Below are 16,095 nucleotides of genomic sequence, written 5' to 3' on the forward strand. Positions count from 1 at the left end.
AAACATAAAACATGCATTATTTAAAAAGAAAAAATAGTAAATAAATATACAGAGGTTTCTGACTTTATCTCAAATTTTATATTGCTTTAAAAAAATTTTAAATGATAACCATTTTATAAATACTTTAAATTTATTATAAAAAAACAAAATTAACCTTATTAAATTATTTATCAATGTTTTAAAATTATTTATAGAGGTTTATAAACCTCGTTCCACCCTTAAATATTAAACCCTAAACAATAACCATTAAACCTTAAATGGCTAAATCGAAACGTTTGGATATTTTCGATTGATTGTATTTTTGAAAGTGGTATTCAGTTTAATGTATTTCAATCAAGTTTTCATAAATATATTATAATATTAATTGTTATATATTATGTGAAGCTGTGGGGCAGTTCATATTAATTTAATTTAAACTTAGTCGTGTAACTTTTAATAGAAAATCATGTAATATTTTTTTTTTTTTGATATCCGTAAAGAATTTCAGACGGTAAGCCTAATCCCTATGAGACCTTCCATCCGGATACACCAAGACGACTCGAACCTAGGACAAACACTTCAGCTAGAGTTCCATTACCACTAGACCAAGAGCTCTCAGTTAAATCATGTAATATTGAGAAACATATGTTCCCATTTCGACTGGTTTGGCATGTGGGCATCATCATCGGGATGGAAGAAAGAATTTTTGAAAGACTGATTTATTAATTTACTCATAGAAGACTATATCACATTGTCAAACTTGGTTTGATAGATCATAATCTCATTTGGAGAAAGCTGAAAACGAGATTAGCACAAACTTTAAATAATGTTTTTATCACTTTAAATAATGTTCACATTAACTATTATGTTTGTTTATACGTGAATGTGACAAACATAGAATGAACTAACGTTAAACAATTACTAATTAGGTCTAGTCGAATATTCCATATGAATATAACATTAGTATATTACGAGAAGTAGACCAAGAAAAGCATTGGTTGCTTTTATTCTTCATGTTTTGATATCGTCCTAAAGTTAGCATCAAGAGCTGTTTAGGCTTTTAGTAACTGCGAAAGGTCGCATAAAAACCTGCTTTGATTAGCTTAACCCATCCCTGACCTATTAATAATCATATCTTGAGGAAACCCTAATCAGAATCCTGTACTTTTTGATCTATCATCAAAATATTGAATTTATTAATATATACACATATCTATAGAATCTTAGATATTGTTAAAATATTAAGATTTGAAATAGATCGAACCGTCATATCGAAAACGTCAATAGCTCTTCTCTAGATTCAAGTTCCCCATGGTTTTCCTATTAAAATTTGACATCATATTTTCATCTAATTTTCCAACCAATCCACGACACTTAATTTTATTTTTAATATATTCATTGTAACATTCAACTGTAAAAAAAATATTTAAGATTTCATCAAATTGATGCAAAATAAAATAATATTAATATAGAGCCATATATTTGAGCTTTGTCGTAAGCTTAGCAACTATTCCACATTTCTAATTATAAAAGTGTTTAAAGTGTATAAATTCATTTCATGATTAAATCTTGATTTTGAGTTAAGCTTTACGTAGTAGTTACAAAACTGTAGTATCTAAACTATACTAAAAGCAGAATACTAAGCCCTCTAAGGGTGTACATGTCGGATTGAAAAATTAGCCATTCATAGAGCAGCATTCATCCATGTCATTTTGATTAATTTTGGATACGTGTTCTCTTCTTTCTTCTATATTACCGGCGACTTATCACTTCTTCTTCTTCCACCACATATTTGTAACCGTCGAATTAACTACAGCTCTTAACTCCTCTGCAATTAAATATCGAATACTTCCTCATCCTTTCAGCTTCCATATTTAGGAACACGTTGGCAAGTCTCTGTTCATCTTTTTCTATTATTGCAATCTTCTATTACAGCTGGAGAGGGCAATGGAGAGGCGGAGAAGCTAGCTTGGGTTCGTTGAGAAGCAAAAAAACTTCCCGGGTAGTAATAGAGAGAGCACCAGTTGTGGATCCAGTTCGGTAAGTAACATTATCCTTCTACAAGATCCATTTATTTAGTTACCTCTGACAATGAATTCACGAATGGATCCAGTTATGCATTTCGCCTGAGTTTATTCACCTCCAGTTATTCTTACAATTGATCTAATTTTTTGAACTATAGTTGAACTTTATAAATTTGCTAAGCGATCATTCATGGGCATGATGAAAAAGTATTCGACTTCTGCTCACTCACATGCTTCCTCCTGTGCTGATTGAGAAAGGTTTACCCCAATTGCTTCAATAAGTGTGATTTTTATTTATTCTCTGAGAGATTAGCTATGATGTTTAAGGGGTTTAAGGGTTATGTGGTATTCTCTACTGTAGTGTCTCTGGACCACTAATTGTTACATCCTCCTTTTTCGTTTCAAGCACTTCATTTTATAAGAAATCTTTTGGTTGCTCTATAAATCTCTCCAAAACCATAAAGTTGCATCATTTATTTATTATTCTGCAGATGGTACTCAGAGAAGTTCGTGAAAGGACAATGAGATAAAGAAGACTGTGTTCCTGAGTGAAAAACGTAAATAGAATGTCTCTTGGTAACTCACCACTCTACTTCTCTCTTTTATCTCTATTCATGTTTTGTCTGATATTCCTTCCTAATCAATTTATAGGCTCACTTTCTGAGTTTCATTTTTTCTGTTCTCATGTATTCAAACAGGAAAGTTTAGATCGAAAACTTCTTACGCCTATTTTGGAGTTTTCTGGTGAGTTGAATCCAACTAAACAAACTGATGCAAAAGAATCATACTTGACCCTTAATGTTTCTCAATAACATTGTCATACTTAGGAAGGCAATCAAAGTAGAAGGAGAATGTTGTATTCTTTATTAGGCATCATCTGTAAAGCAGCATTCATTGTTTTCACAGAATTGTCTAGATAACTGTTGTTTCAGAGAACATTTTCTCTCTGTGGGAGTCGCATGTCATGTTAGTGATAAACATTTGGCTTTTAAACTTTCAGACATGATGGTTGCCCTTCTGATGTAAGCCACTTTGGGATTTCTGCGTTTGCAATCTGGTGAGTCAACATCTGATCTTATCATGTTATTTCAAACATGGAAGCGGGTAGATTGGGCTCCAACCATCGGTTAGAAGGCTTTTTCCCGGATTACTCCAGCAGTTCAATAATAGCTGATGTTATCATATGCGAAAATATGTTTGGGGTGCTGACTTCTTCTTCTTCATCAGCTGGTACTCCCCTTCGTTTCTTTGTTTATGACAAGTATTTAAAAGGACTAAAAAGGTAAATATACCTTTATATTTGAAATCTGAATTGGAAACATTCTTCAGTCAAAAGTTAATTGAAATCTGAATTTTCCAGAATCCTGGAACACTTTCTAAAGCAATAAAAATTGAACACACTGTGCTTACACTTTCTGGCTCAGGAACTCTAGAGTGGTGACAACATTACAAAAATACTTTCAAAGTATTTGGACCATTGGGATCATCACACTTCACAGCAGAGGGGCGTTCAAGGAACCATCTATTGAATATTCTGTCAAAAAATAGTAACACCACGTTATTCACTAATGATATATTGTTCGTACACTCTTACAAACAATGATGTTAACGTAGGGTAAGTTCGAGTTTAGCCCCATCTATTGTGTGCCACCAGATAAGGCTCTATGTAAAAGAGGTTTTCATTTCAGATTATTTAGACCGGGAGGTGGTGAGAGATTTCTCTTTGGTGTGGCCTTTCAAGAAATCTGTATTTCTTTTTTATTGATATCCATTTTAATGCAAAGCCTTCAACATATATATATTCTGTTACGATTTTTTCTATAAGTTTCTTAATATTAAACTTACGTTTCTGTATCGTGTCTCAAAGGTGCAGATCATGATAAACTGTATTGTGAAGAAAACTTTAAATATGATCTTTTTGAATTTCCTTCAGTGACAATAGATAAACTATGCTTCAACTCTTGACATTTAAAAATAGTGAACAATGTGATTTATCAAAATTAAATTGATTTGATCCTTTTAAAAAAATAATATGTACTAATTTTCTTATACAATTATCCCTTATATATTAAAGGAGAAGCATTGTAATAAATGCATTCACACTATAATAGACATGTGGTAGCTTCACAATGATTTGATAATAAATATGCTAATGCGTTAACATTATATTCATAAATGTGTTCACACTATGTACTTTGCGTTTAAAAAAAAATATAAAACTCACATACATGGTTTCAATAAAACTCTGGATTTTTTGATTCGAATACAAATAGATAATGAATCAAAAGCCAAACTATATATATTATTTTTTATTTTTTACGGATAAAGTTGAGCGAAATATTCATAAATTTTGATTCGATTCGTTATCCGTTTTGATTTGAACCAAAAATCTGGATATTCATAACTCCACGAAACAAATCAAATACTAAACTACAATATCCAAAAAAAAAAAGCAAATTACAAATACCAATATTTTTAGGAACAAATATCTAATTCGATCTGTTATATGCATACATATACATATATGCAAATAATTATATATATACGTTATATATATTATACTTTATATCAGTTTTACAATATTTTTATGAATTAAATTTATTATATTAGGTACTAGAATTTAAAAAGTTGAATAATGTTTTATTTTGGTAATAAAATGTTATTATTAAATTTTTCAATTATTTTTAAAATTTTATTTTATTTACGGAAAAAATCGGATATTCTAAAATTTCGGATATCCGAGTCACTGAATATCTAGGTGGCTAAAAATCGAATGGACACGAATGCTTCCCAATACTCAGATGTTTGATCTGTGCCACCCCTATTTACGGATACAATTTTATTTTCTTTATATGAAAAAATGACTAATGTCAAGGCTTTTTTTATTTTAAATTAATTTTAATTTTATCTTTCATGTATTTTTTGAACAAAAAATGTTATTTAATATTAATGAACAATATCTTTATATATTTGTCAACTATTTATATACTTTTTATGGTGTCATTTATATACTTTACATACACATACATGTGCACTTTGATGTGAGCATTTTGTAGCTAAGTATTCACCATAACTGAAGTATCTATTTTTTTTTAAAGTTGAAATATTTTTTCTTAATGATTCTTTCACTACCGACCAAATTGTAGTGAAATGATTTGTCTTAATAATTTTTTTTCTTAAATTATTATCTGTTTAGAAACTATAATATGAAACTATTGGTTCGACATGACGAATATCTAAAATTCATAACATGAAATAAATAAATAGTTTTAATTTTTGGTTTTTACCTGAAAAAACAAAAAAAATCAAATATTTTAACCGAATAAACTAAAATGAATATTAATTTAAGATAATAGTTATATTTTAAAAGATTAAAAATCAAAAAAAAAACTTAAAACCGAGTCAATATCTAGATTAAACAGATCTAATTTTTTTTATTAAAAATAATGAAACTAATAATCATATTCCGCGCAAGGCGCGGGTTATTACCTAGTTATATGTTAAAAGAGAAAGTAACATTCAATACTAAATACATACGCTCTTAAATTTCTCCCCCAAATATAAATTCCACTTTATTTTATGTAAATTTATGGATGTTTTATAATTTTAACAAAAACCTCTATAAGATACTCTTAAGTCTTTAACACAAATTAAAAAGCAAGAGATTCCCCTCTATCGTAGCGACACAACAGTTTTTGTTTTCGTTAGAGAACTCTGAAATGCAACTATGAAATTTGTGTTTCGTTCTCATGGTTTTACATATGTTTCTACCACATGGAGTTGCTTTACCCACGCCTTAGCTTCTTTCTCTCCATTATATATACGTTTAAATCTCAGTAACAAGCTTTTGTTTATCTACATTGTATCAAGCGAAGTTTGTATCTTAAAGTTTTGTAATTCTCAACCATTTTATTTGCTCTTGGACAGAAAACTTGGGAGAAGTTGAAGTTTGCTTCTACACACGATCACATTGGCAAGGTGGCTAAGATCTCTATTTTTATGTGGTTCTATACATAAAAAAGTTGTGATTGTTGAAACTCAGTCCATGCTACAGAACTCTAAAAACTTAGAGAAACGTGTTGGCTGGCTCGAGGAAGAAAGAGCAAAGAAAATAGACATATCATCAGCCTGGAAGAAAAATGAAACTTGTTAGGCAAGAGATAAGCCAAATGCAATATGCGGTTGGAGAAGCAAAGACAAGCTACCAAGATGAGAATATACAGAACATTGCAGATATGAAGCAGTTACGAACAAAGAAATGCATAAATCAAAAATTTCTTACAGAAAGACCGAGTTAGCTGAAGAAAATGTAACCGAGGTTTTGCACAAAGGGGTTTAATAGAAGTGAGGGAGTTTGATTGATAAGGAGATGGAGGCTTAGAGTCTCAGAAGTGAAATGGAGAAGAAAGTAGATGTAACAAACTCAGAAGCTATGGAAGTTAAGCTAACAAGAGTGAAAAATGGGAGTTTCCCAAGGCTGCGTAGAATGGAAGTTTCATCCTTCCATCCTTGGCTTCAATCAGTTCAAAGAGGCGTGAAATACATTATAGAACTTGAATTTGGTGAAAATTTTAATTAACAAATAAAATTTTACTAGAAAATTTATAAGATTAAAAAAAAGAAGATTCATTTACTATATATTTTTTTTTGATTTTTTCATCAAAACCTACTAATGGAAATAAAAACGAAAGAAATATTATGATATTTTCTTTTTCTTGTGTGGTTATCAAACTCAATCTTAAAAACATTGACATGAAAATTGAAAGAAAAAAACAACAGTGATTATTACATAATCAAATCCTTTTTTTAAGTACTAAAATCTAAAAAATAAATTTCTATTAATAAATTAGAATTTTTGTTTTTGCTCATGAAAACACATCATCAAGTGAAGAACCACAAATTGACACATCATCAATTTTTTTGAAATATTATAAAATTTGCTACATTTGGAAATTTATCTAATAAAATTTATCAGTAAAACATGAATTTTATTTTCTCCACTAAACTCTAATAAACTTCATTTAACCTTTCTTCAGTTCTAAATTTCATCACATTAATTAGAATCTAAAATAATAAAGTAGAAGATAAAGTTCCACAATACGTCACCTCACCCCTCATATCTCCTTTTTTCAACACGTGTCGAGCAGAGCATTGATGGGCCGTGTCGAGCATTGATTCCCATAGTTATTTTTGGGTTATTTCTACTTTCATAATTGTGGTCCGCTTTGGCAGAGTTAGATCAGTTTTGTCTTCTCCTTCCTCTTCGACCACATAACCATATCTTTGCCATGGTCTCCGATTAGATTATCTGTAACGTTTTCTCTTTTTCTTAAACACATGCTTTAATTCAGTCATCAAACTCCACCTCACCTCTCCGCCTCAATTATTCAGGTTCCCGAACGATTTCTGTAACATATACAAGCTCGACCGATAAATAAGTCTTCTGGATACGATGAAGACCTACACCGTACACATATCTTACAGCCTAACCATCTCACACATCACCATTATTGCCTTTGCTCATTCTAAAAAGTGTTCCCTTGGCTATTTCTTAATGTTTGTTTGCTCTTATGGTGCATCTAAATTTGAACATAGCAGATTATTATTAAGTAAAAAAAACAATTTCACGTTCAAATTTGTTAATCTTTGAGAATGACTTAAGAGATTAACCTTACCCTCCATTATACCAATAGTAAAATTTCTCTTATAATATGAAAATAAACCTATTATACGAATTCCACCATTGGAACATCGCCTCATCTCTAAAAACAGTTTCAAAGAGATATATCTCAAAAACTCGCAGCCAAAAAAAAATGACAGCAACAAAGGTAGCTATTCTGAGAGGCAGTTGAATCTGAGTCAATTGATTATGTACATTCTCTAAGAACACACCAAAGTCAGAGACTCGGAGTTTCTACATGAAACAAGAACACCAAAACTGGATTTAAGTTTGCTTTATCGGCTTAGTGTTGCAGATCATTGTCAATAAACTCTTTCAGCTACAACCAAAACATAATAATAAAAAATGTTAAGCCTCCAAATAAAAACATAAAAGATTTTAAAATTTAAGCAATGATATATTGATGAGTGGACCATTTTCCTTTACAACACAATTATCTTTACAATACAACTATTTATCACTAATCCTCAAGTAAACAATTTCATTACCTGCCACAACGATTTAAATAAACAAGATTAAAGCATAAGTTGCAAGATTAAATAGTCTCCGAATTAGAAAAAGATTTTACTAAATACATATTCAACAAATCCATAATAAATTTGATTTATTAATGTATACTAAATATTTTACATAAGTAATTGTTAAATATTACAGAAGTCATTTTTAACTAAAATAATAAACTTACCCTCTTATAAATTGAAAATCTAATATAAACTGAAACAAACATATATTATAAAACATCATTTGTTGTTACATAATATGTCCTAATTATTATTTATGACACTGTTGAAACTATTTGCCTATTATTTTTAAAATTAAATTTTATAATTTTATCACATTATATTTGATTTTCGATGATTTGGCCTGGAGTTGGTGTATTAATTTATTATTGTGAAAAAATTAGTTATTGTAATAATATGAAATTATTACTTTATATTTTTTCAACTATATGATATTAGTTATTGAAAAATCTGATATTCTTAGGAAAAAGTAACTATTCTTACTTTATATTTTTTTCAACTATATAAAATTGAAATAGAAAAAAATAAAAAATATAAATCATTTTATTTTTCTTAAATTTTTATTTAATAATTTTGTGTTCTCTAACAAAAATATTGTTAGTGGTCAACTCAAACCAACAAAATAAAATTTTCAATATGCGAGGGCTAATAAACAAGAAGCCGAGAACTTCTATAAACAACATGCAAGGGCTAATAAACAAGGAAATGAAGAACATGATTAGTTCACTCCAGTACGAGCCAAATCATAAGCTGGAAGAGTTATTAAGAAGATGGTTTGAAGTAACAACTTATGAGTAGTTTTTACATCTATAGAAGAGTTTTTCAGTTCTTAAAAGGGTCTTATTTGTATATAACATTCTTTTGATATAGTTCAATAAATTTGAAATTTCATTAAAAAAAATTACCATATAATCTTAGAATAAAAACAGATTATATTTATTACTTTCAATATAAAATAAAGTTTCAATGATTTATAATATTTAAATATAAACAGTTTTAATGTGAACTCACCCGCCCGTAGGGCGGGCCAACCTCTAGTTACTTTAATACTAAAATGAAAGGCAACAAATAAAGAATGAACTTATAAAAAAAAAGACTGATACACTAAACGAAAAAGGAGCCAACCTGCACATTTGTATCAATAATCAAGCAATAAGAGAATAAAGTCTTAACTGGAAAGTTAGAGTTATATTTTATTATACAGGAAAATTAGATTATGCTCTTCAGATTCCGGCATATTCTTCACATGAATGAAACCATGTAATGTCTTCCGACTTGCAAGTTCCTGGTCTTTTTGTATAGCGTACAAATATTTTAGATTATCTTTTATTTCCAAAGATATAGTATGTTTTCTCTAATGTCATCTGTGTGACTGTATCTTATAACTATATGATTAGTATACATAAACGTGGCCGACAATACATATATTTAGGGCAAGAAAAATTATATTTGTGATGGCTAAAGTTCTAAAAATATGTTAATATCAATACTTTCGCTTCTGTATGCATGACTTTATAGAGATTTAAAAAGATTAATAAAAACGAATTGGAAGAAGACGTTTTATATACTACTAGTTCATGTAACGGTTTCAATGCATTCCATCTGTACATGTTTAGACTAGTCCAAAACGATGGTCAAAATATATATTCATTTAATGTAATGCGCCGGGCCATTTAATCAACGTAATTATTTAGAGTTTTTACATATCAGCTGTAAATTCAATAGTTGGATACATCTTTGATTTATATAATACTGTCTCTTTTTCGCCAAAATATCATTTTAACACTTTTTCTTATTACAAAAAAATATCATTTTAATTCTAAATGCATTTTATATTTAACTCAGGCTTAATATTAATTTTAAATATATTGATCTTATAAATAGTTTTATTTATTTTAAATACTATTGATCAAATACCTGTGACTAATAAAAACATAAGTACATTATAATTATTTTTAAATTTTTGTAAAAGGTGTCGAATTGTTTTTTTTTTTTGCGAAACAAAGAGATAACAATGTGTAAAAAGTACGATCAAAGTCACATTTATCCTATCCTATGTAATATAATAGTATACAGATTGTCGCTCCAAACATCTATATATATAAACTCTTTCATTTCAATGCCTATATCCTTTTATTATATAATTATCAAAATGACTTATGACATTTTTTTTTTTTTGTAAAAAAAAATGACTTATGACATTTTTGCATCTTTAGTCTTTGTACGAGTGGAAGAAGACATTGCTGGTGAGCTACACCGAACAATCCCTTTGTTAGAGCATCTTGATCTTTCTTCCGAAATCTCCCGACCAAAACTTGAATGGCTCGGCCACTCCGACGGTAACGGGCTGGCCATAGGCCCATAAATCCCGGTGGTTGTCTCACGTGATGCGACTGCGTTCGCCTTGGAGTGGCTAGCCTGGGGGACCCAAATTCCACCGACGACCACGAAATGTTGAGTTTGAGAGTCTCTGTTGTTAGGAACTGTTTGGCTAGGTCGTCTTGTATGCAGCCTGTATTTCTATTTATTATCCAAGAAAAAAAATAAAAGACAAAAAAATTAGTAAAAAAATATAGGGAAACTTTTTGAAGAAAATAAATTCAGTCAGTTGCTTTTAAAAAGGATATATAAACCGACAAACTTTAACTGTAGTATTCAAAATCCACGTGCGCAAGTGTCTTAATTTGGCATAGAAACATATTTAAATATTCTACCAATTATGGAAATTCTATTTTTAAATTTTACTTTTACTAACCTGTAAATGACTCTTGACTTCATCATTTGTTAACCCGTCAACCTTCATAAGCTCTCTAATCTGTTTCGGCGTAGCTACTGCAAAATCTCATTATGGTACGAATTAATCGACTTTCATGAACCCTAATCAGAATATGGATTAAAAATGTCAAATGAAATCAAGAAACACACCATGAGGACCACCAAGCTGTTTAAGAGCGTTCAAGAAGCGTCTGTGCAACTCATGCGACCAACACCTCCTCTGCTTTCTTTGCCCTCTCCGACTGCTGCTACCGCCGCTGCCACCGCTTCCGCCTCTCTCAGCCTCCGTCTTTTGTCGAGCGCTTCCGCTGCTAGTAGTCGCAAGAGATATAATATAGTCATTTTTTTCGTTGCTCGTTTCATAGCATGGCGGCTGATGAGACCCTGCTCCATTGTCATTTTCTTTGATCGGTTCTACCAACGTTTGTGTTTCTTGTTGTGAGCGCTCCTGAAAACGCAAGACAAGTATAGGCTTGAGACTATTATTTATCTTTAGCAATTTTTAAGCTGTGAACGTAAAAGCCAAACGGAGAGGAGAACTCCATATATATTAGTCCTTTTTCAAAAAGAAAAAAAAAACTCCATATATATCTGCGTTTTGCATTTATTTAGTTATTTGTAAACTTATTTTATAATGAACAATGTTTTGCATTACAAAAACCTTTTTTTTACTCATATTAACATGAACACCTAAATTGCAATTGAAACAATAGAGGCCATAGTCTCCCTATTCTCATACTTGTTTATCCTCAAAACAAATTAAAATGAAATTTCACGATTTTTTAAAACGCAAAGATTATGTTTATATTTCTAAAAATATCTGCGTTAAATTATATATATATATATATAAAAACAAATAAATATATCAAGATGCAAAGCCCTTTATTAGTATCTTACCCATTTACTAACGGGAACTGCCTCGGGTTGGTTCCAAAGCTGAACAGACTTGAGCCATTCAGATTTCATGTTCTTGTCAACGAAATCTATGCCTGTGTCATGAGATTCGTGCTCAACATCATCATCTTCATCAACCTCTTCTTCTTCCTCTTCCTCATCTGTGGAGGCTGAAGATTGTTTGATAGGTAGGAACAGATCCAAGACGGGTCCACATTCTCCGGTGGTCTGCTCCGAGCACTCTGGTTGTCCGTACAAGGTATCTGTCGTAGTCCCTGATATCTCCTTTTTATATGCCTCGATCGCTAAAGTTCCAAAATCAATAAATAATTTGAATCTTTAGATCTAACACCAATCCACATATTTACACACGACTCCGTCTTAATATCTAATACATACTTATTGTAGATGTCAATATACATAAATCGGAATTTTCTGTTAGAATTTTGAATTTGCATCAGATCGAGATATTGCTACCAGTTACATCCGAAAATACGTTATATTATATATACAAACGAAGATGCATATGTATATGTATAGAATTATACCTTGAGTGACAAGCTCTAAGCAAAGAGGAAGCTCGCGTTGGAAGACATTGATCTTGCGGCGTTCTTCTTCAAGAGCTTCGATGTACTCACAACATTTTTCACGTTTCTCGTTATAATTCTTCATATTGCTTAAGCTCTTAATCATGGTGATTTTACAGATTAATCCACCTTTTTATAGCTGTGCAGTACTCTTTAAACAAAAGGGTGGGGTTGTGTCTCTTTATAAAGAGAGCAAATATATGGCTCTATAGGGTTTCTCAAGGATCATTATCTTGAAAGAGAAGTCGAGTCGTTGCATTGCAAGTCGAATCTTAGCTTTTGTTAATAAATTATGTATATACCTTGATCCCCCAATTTCATAGTATAATTATATACAATTCACAAATAATAATATGAAGGATTTGTCTTGTTGTAGTAGTGTGGATATGGAGTAGTGAATATTCGCCGTTATGATTCCAAGTTTTGTTTTTGTAGAATTGTTTAAAGATCATTTGGGTATATCCAAGCAAGTGTGTATTCTTATATCTAGTAAAAATGTCTTGGTAGTAGGTGATTGGTTTGTTATGTTAGGAACTTCATATATATATATATATATATATATATGGAGTATTATTTATATATTTTGCTATCGGATTTTAATTGGAACCAATGAATTTTCAGATGGTATTAGACTATTTGATTTGATATAAATATGTTTTTCCATACGGATATTGATGTATGTTTCAGTAGTGATATTTGGTTCGATCTAAACCGAATAAATGTTATTTAACATATATATTACTATAATGTATATATTCTCGTATATTATTTTCACATATAAACTCTAATCTTTTGTAATGTACATATTCTCGTATATTATTTTCACATACAAACTCTAATCAGTTTTAGTTTGATTTTTAGATAAATATTATGTCGTTTCTAAATTCAATACCTGAGCAAGAAAATTGAAATGCAAATCCTATATCAGCCGGCAACCCCCACACCAAGCAACGTGCATGAGCTATTTTTTTTTATAAGAACTAATTTCATCCATACAAAGTCTATATAAAACGTCGAAAATATTTTTGTAGTATCCCAAAATGAAAAGCCAAATGTCTCTTCGTGGATGGCCGAAACATGGCAGAAGAAAAAGCCGTACATGATAAACCTCAGTATATTTGTAAGAGATAAAAATTAAAATGTCAATAGGACCTTGACACTTTGTTGAATTCGTTGTAACCTTATCTGTAAATACAAATATTTTAGTGTTTATGTGTATATCCAGATAAACTGTGACTCTGTGATGCAAAGTCCAGAGTGCCTATATCTTGTGTTTTGACCGCTAATTTTAATTTCATCTATTACCAAGTAAACAAAATATGCGAATGTTACTTTCCAGTGTAATGGCGAGGCAATACCTTTCCAATTCAAGACATATAATAATATGATAAACAGAAATATATATGCTGGGCTGTTGTTATATCCATCTTATTTTCAAATTTATATGAAGTTAAATGTGATACTAAAATCAAGGGCTCAACTAGCTGTGTCGAAAAAATGGTCGTCTCTGGAAATGGAGATTTGTGTTTGATGAGCTTATCTATTTTGATTAGATTGAAATATGTGCTTAATTAATAAATTAGTTGGCAAATATAGTCCAGAGAATTTTTACAAAAATAAATATATATAGTCCAGAGATGTGTATTATAAGCATTGGATTATAGTTGTCCCTTCGGAGTCTCAAAAAGCCAAATTGACCGTCAAGACCCTAAGCGACCGCAACTAAACAAAATAACACCATAATGTTTAATTGTTTATTACGAAGCCCATAACCCAATTTATATAGGCCTTAATTTGGGCTTTATTTATTTGAAAACACATCAGTTTTCCTTCCACATTTCCTCATTATTCTTTTTTTTTGGGCTACATCAAATTCACTACTTAATTAAAAGGGTCTATACAATCACTCTGTAGAACAGAGGAACAAGAGAGCAGACTTAGCTAGCCTAGACTTAGCAATGTAGTCAGCACCAACATTGGCTAAGCCAAGTACAAAAGAGAAAGATAGAATGGAAGGTGCCTAAAGAATTTGAAGACTATTTCAATTTGAAGTTGTTGTTGTTCCATGATAAATACATCACATCAGACATCTTTTTTTTTTGTATATTCAGAGTTTGTTCTTTGATTTTATAAAATGGATTATTGTCATGTATATAACGTAATCATTTGCTTCTTCCATCAAATGCTTGTCCACCAAGTTTGTGTTTCCAGGTTTGCTTCATATGTTTTCTAGTTAATCACGTTCAGTTGGATGAAAAAAAGTAGAATATAAAAGGTTTAGAAAATGTTTCCTTGTTAACGTTCCAAGTTCTAGAAGACTTAAAAACAACAGAAGTCGCATCGAAATATTCCACCAACACATTACACAACTCATCCAAAGATCCGATTATAAACAAAACAATAATAGTATTTAAAAATTTTACCAAAAAATAATAGTTTTTAAAACAACTAACACGGGGAAAAAACACAAAGTCTACTTCGTAAAGTTATTGATGGTTGCGCCTGGCTCCGTCGCCTTAGCTTCCGGTGCAGGCTTCACGTCCTTCCGAGGAACCGGAGTTTCGGTGAACGCCACCGGAAAATCGCTAGCAAGACCCTTGAGGTAAAAAGTGTAGAACAGTTTCGTCGGATACACAAGCTGGCGTAGCTTAACCTGTCCGTACGCACCTTCGAAGATGCCGGTACCACCGGTGACGGCGAGGAACGTATCTTCGTAAGTCAAGTACTGTCCTTCTACGGACAACTGGCCGCAGTGTCCGAAGTAAAAGCTGTAATTGGCTTCGAGCCTGTCGCCGTTCTTCTCCGGAACGTGTTGGATCAAGACGTAGAGACCGGCGGTGATTCCCACGCGCTTTTTGAGATCATCGGGGTAGAGTTTGTTGGTGAAAGGTACGAGATCGCCGAGACAGAGCTCTGGTTTCTTGCCGAGTTTTAGAACTGCTGGACTGTTTCGATCTCCTTCGTTGAGTTCGTACACGTTGAGCTCTTGGGTCTTACCTGAATAATAACAAGACACAGGTTTGAACTTAAAAGGTCTGTCCTTTACACGAAATTTGATATCAATTTTTTTCTCAAAAGTTATGATATTTCGAACTGGGTAATTGGTTTTAAGATCAGATATAATGTTTTTAAATAATCAATTTGCACATATTATATATGACAATTCTCTCAAAATATATATATTTTTAAGTTTTTTGTCACAAAAAAAAACATCAAAGAAATGAACAAAATAAATTTTGGTAAAGAATCAAAAGATTCTTATATCCACGATATATAAATATAAATAAATAAATAAAAATCAATAATATTTTTTATAGATCCAAATTATATGTTCACAAATTTAATTTTTTTTTATAAATGATTTCTTTTTAAAACTTTTTTCAAAAAAAAATTCGAAACTATTTAAAAAAAGTTCAACTTTTATCTTTAAAATTTTTTAAACCTCACCCAAACCCCACTCTCTGAATCTTAAGGTTTAGATTAGTTAACCTAAAGTGTGTATATTTATCTTTTTAATCAAATAATTTGGTCATTTTGATTTTGATTCGTAAGGGATTTGTGACAAAAAAAAATTAAAGTTACCTAAAAGTAGGTCTGGGACGGATCCGAATATCCGAAAAATTTAGGGTACCCGG

At 30.9% G+C, this 16,095-nt stretch overlaps 2 protein-coding genes and 1 long non-coding RNA gene across 5 annotated transcripts; 1 reads left to right on the forward strand and 2 right to left on the reverse strand.

Annotated features, from left to right (window-relative positions):
* Positions 1-632: 632 nt before the first annotated feature.
* On the forward strand, positions 633-3,800 carry LOC125609824. 3 transcript variants are annotated; one of them, XR_007339940.1, is made up of 6 exons: positions 1,381-2,019; positions 2,162-2,261; positions 2,495-2,579; positions 2,702-2,747; positions 3,004-3,285; positions 3,428-3,800. It is a non-coding gene; the product is annotated as an uncharacterized LOC125609824 (long non-coding RNA). The 3 variants fall into 3 exon arrangements; XR_007339938.1 differs by having other exon boundaries at positions 635-2,019; positions 3,004-3,800; XR_007339939.1 differs by lacking the exon at positions 2,162-2,261 and having other exon boundaries at positions 633-2,019; positions 3,004-3,800.
* Positions 3,801-10,266: 6,466 nt separating this feature from the next.
* On the reverse strand, positions 10,267-12,655 carry LOC106352450 (transcription factor HHO1-like). The gene is made up of 5 exons (XM_013792081.3): positions 12,422-12,655; positions 11,877-12,178; positions 11,130-11,427; positions 10,960-11,036; positions 10,267-10,724 (listed from the first exon to the last, which is right to left on the reverse strand). The coding sequence occupies exons 1-5, from the start codon at positions 12,564-12,566 to the stop codon at positions 10,398-10,400; spliced, it is 1,149 nt and encodes a 382-aa protein (XP_013647535.1). The 5' UTR covers positions 12,567-12,655; the 3' UTR covers positions 10,267-10,397.
* A 1,192-nt stretch (positions 12,656-13,847) lies between these two features.
* On the reverse strand, positions 13,848-15,581 carry LOC106350927 (allene oxide cyclase 3, chloroplastic-like; the record flags this gene model as incomplete). The annotated part of the gene is made up of 1 exon (XM_048781688.1): positions 13,848-15,581. A coding segment is annotated over one exon (648 nt), but the record flags the coding sequence as incomplete, so codon positions are not given.
* Between the last annotated feature and the right edge of the window lie 514 nt (positions 15,582-16,095).

This window comes from Brassica napus, chromosome A6 (genome assembly GCF_020379485.1).
Source record: "Brassica napus cultivar Da-Ae chromosome A6, Da-Ae, whole genome shotgun sequence".
NCBI classification, from domain to species: Eukaryota; Viridiplantae; Streptophyta; class Magnoliopsida; order Brassicales; family Brassicaceae; genus Brassica; species Brassica napus.

What these genes read in the sequence shown, in the direction of transcription:
- LOC106352450 (XM_013792081.3), bottom strand. Translation starts at nt 12,566, where the DNA reads ATGATTAAGAGCTTAAGCAATATGAAGAATTATAACGAGAAACGTGAA. An exon ending in ACAGCTTGGTGGTCCTCATG is followed by an intron (nt 11,037 to 11,129) that starts GTGTGTTTCTTG and finishes GAGATTTTGCAG; the next exon opens with TAGCTACGCCGAAACAGATT. An exon ending in AAGTCAAGAGTCATTTACAG is followed by an intron (nt 10,725 to 10,959) that starts GTTAGTAAAAGT and finishes GATAATAAATAG; the next exon opens with AAATACAGGCTGCATACAAG.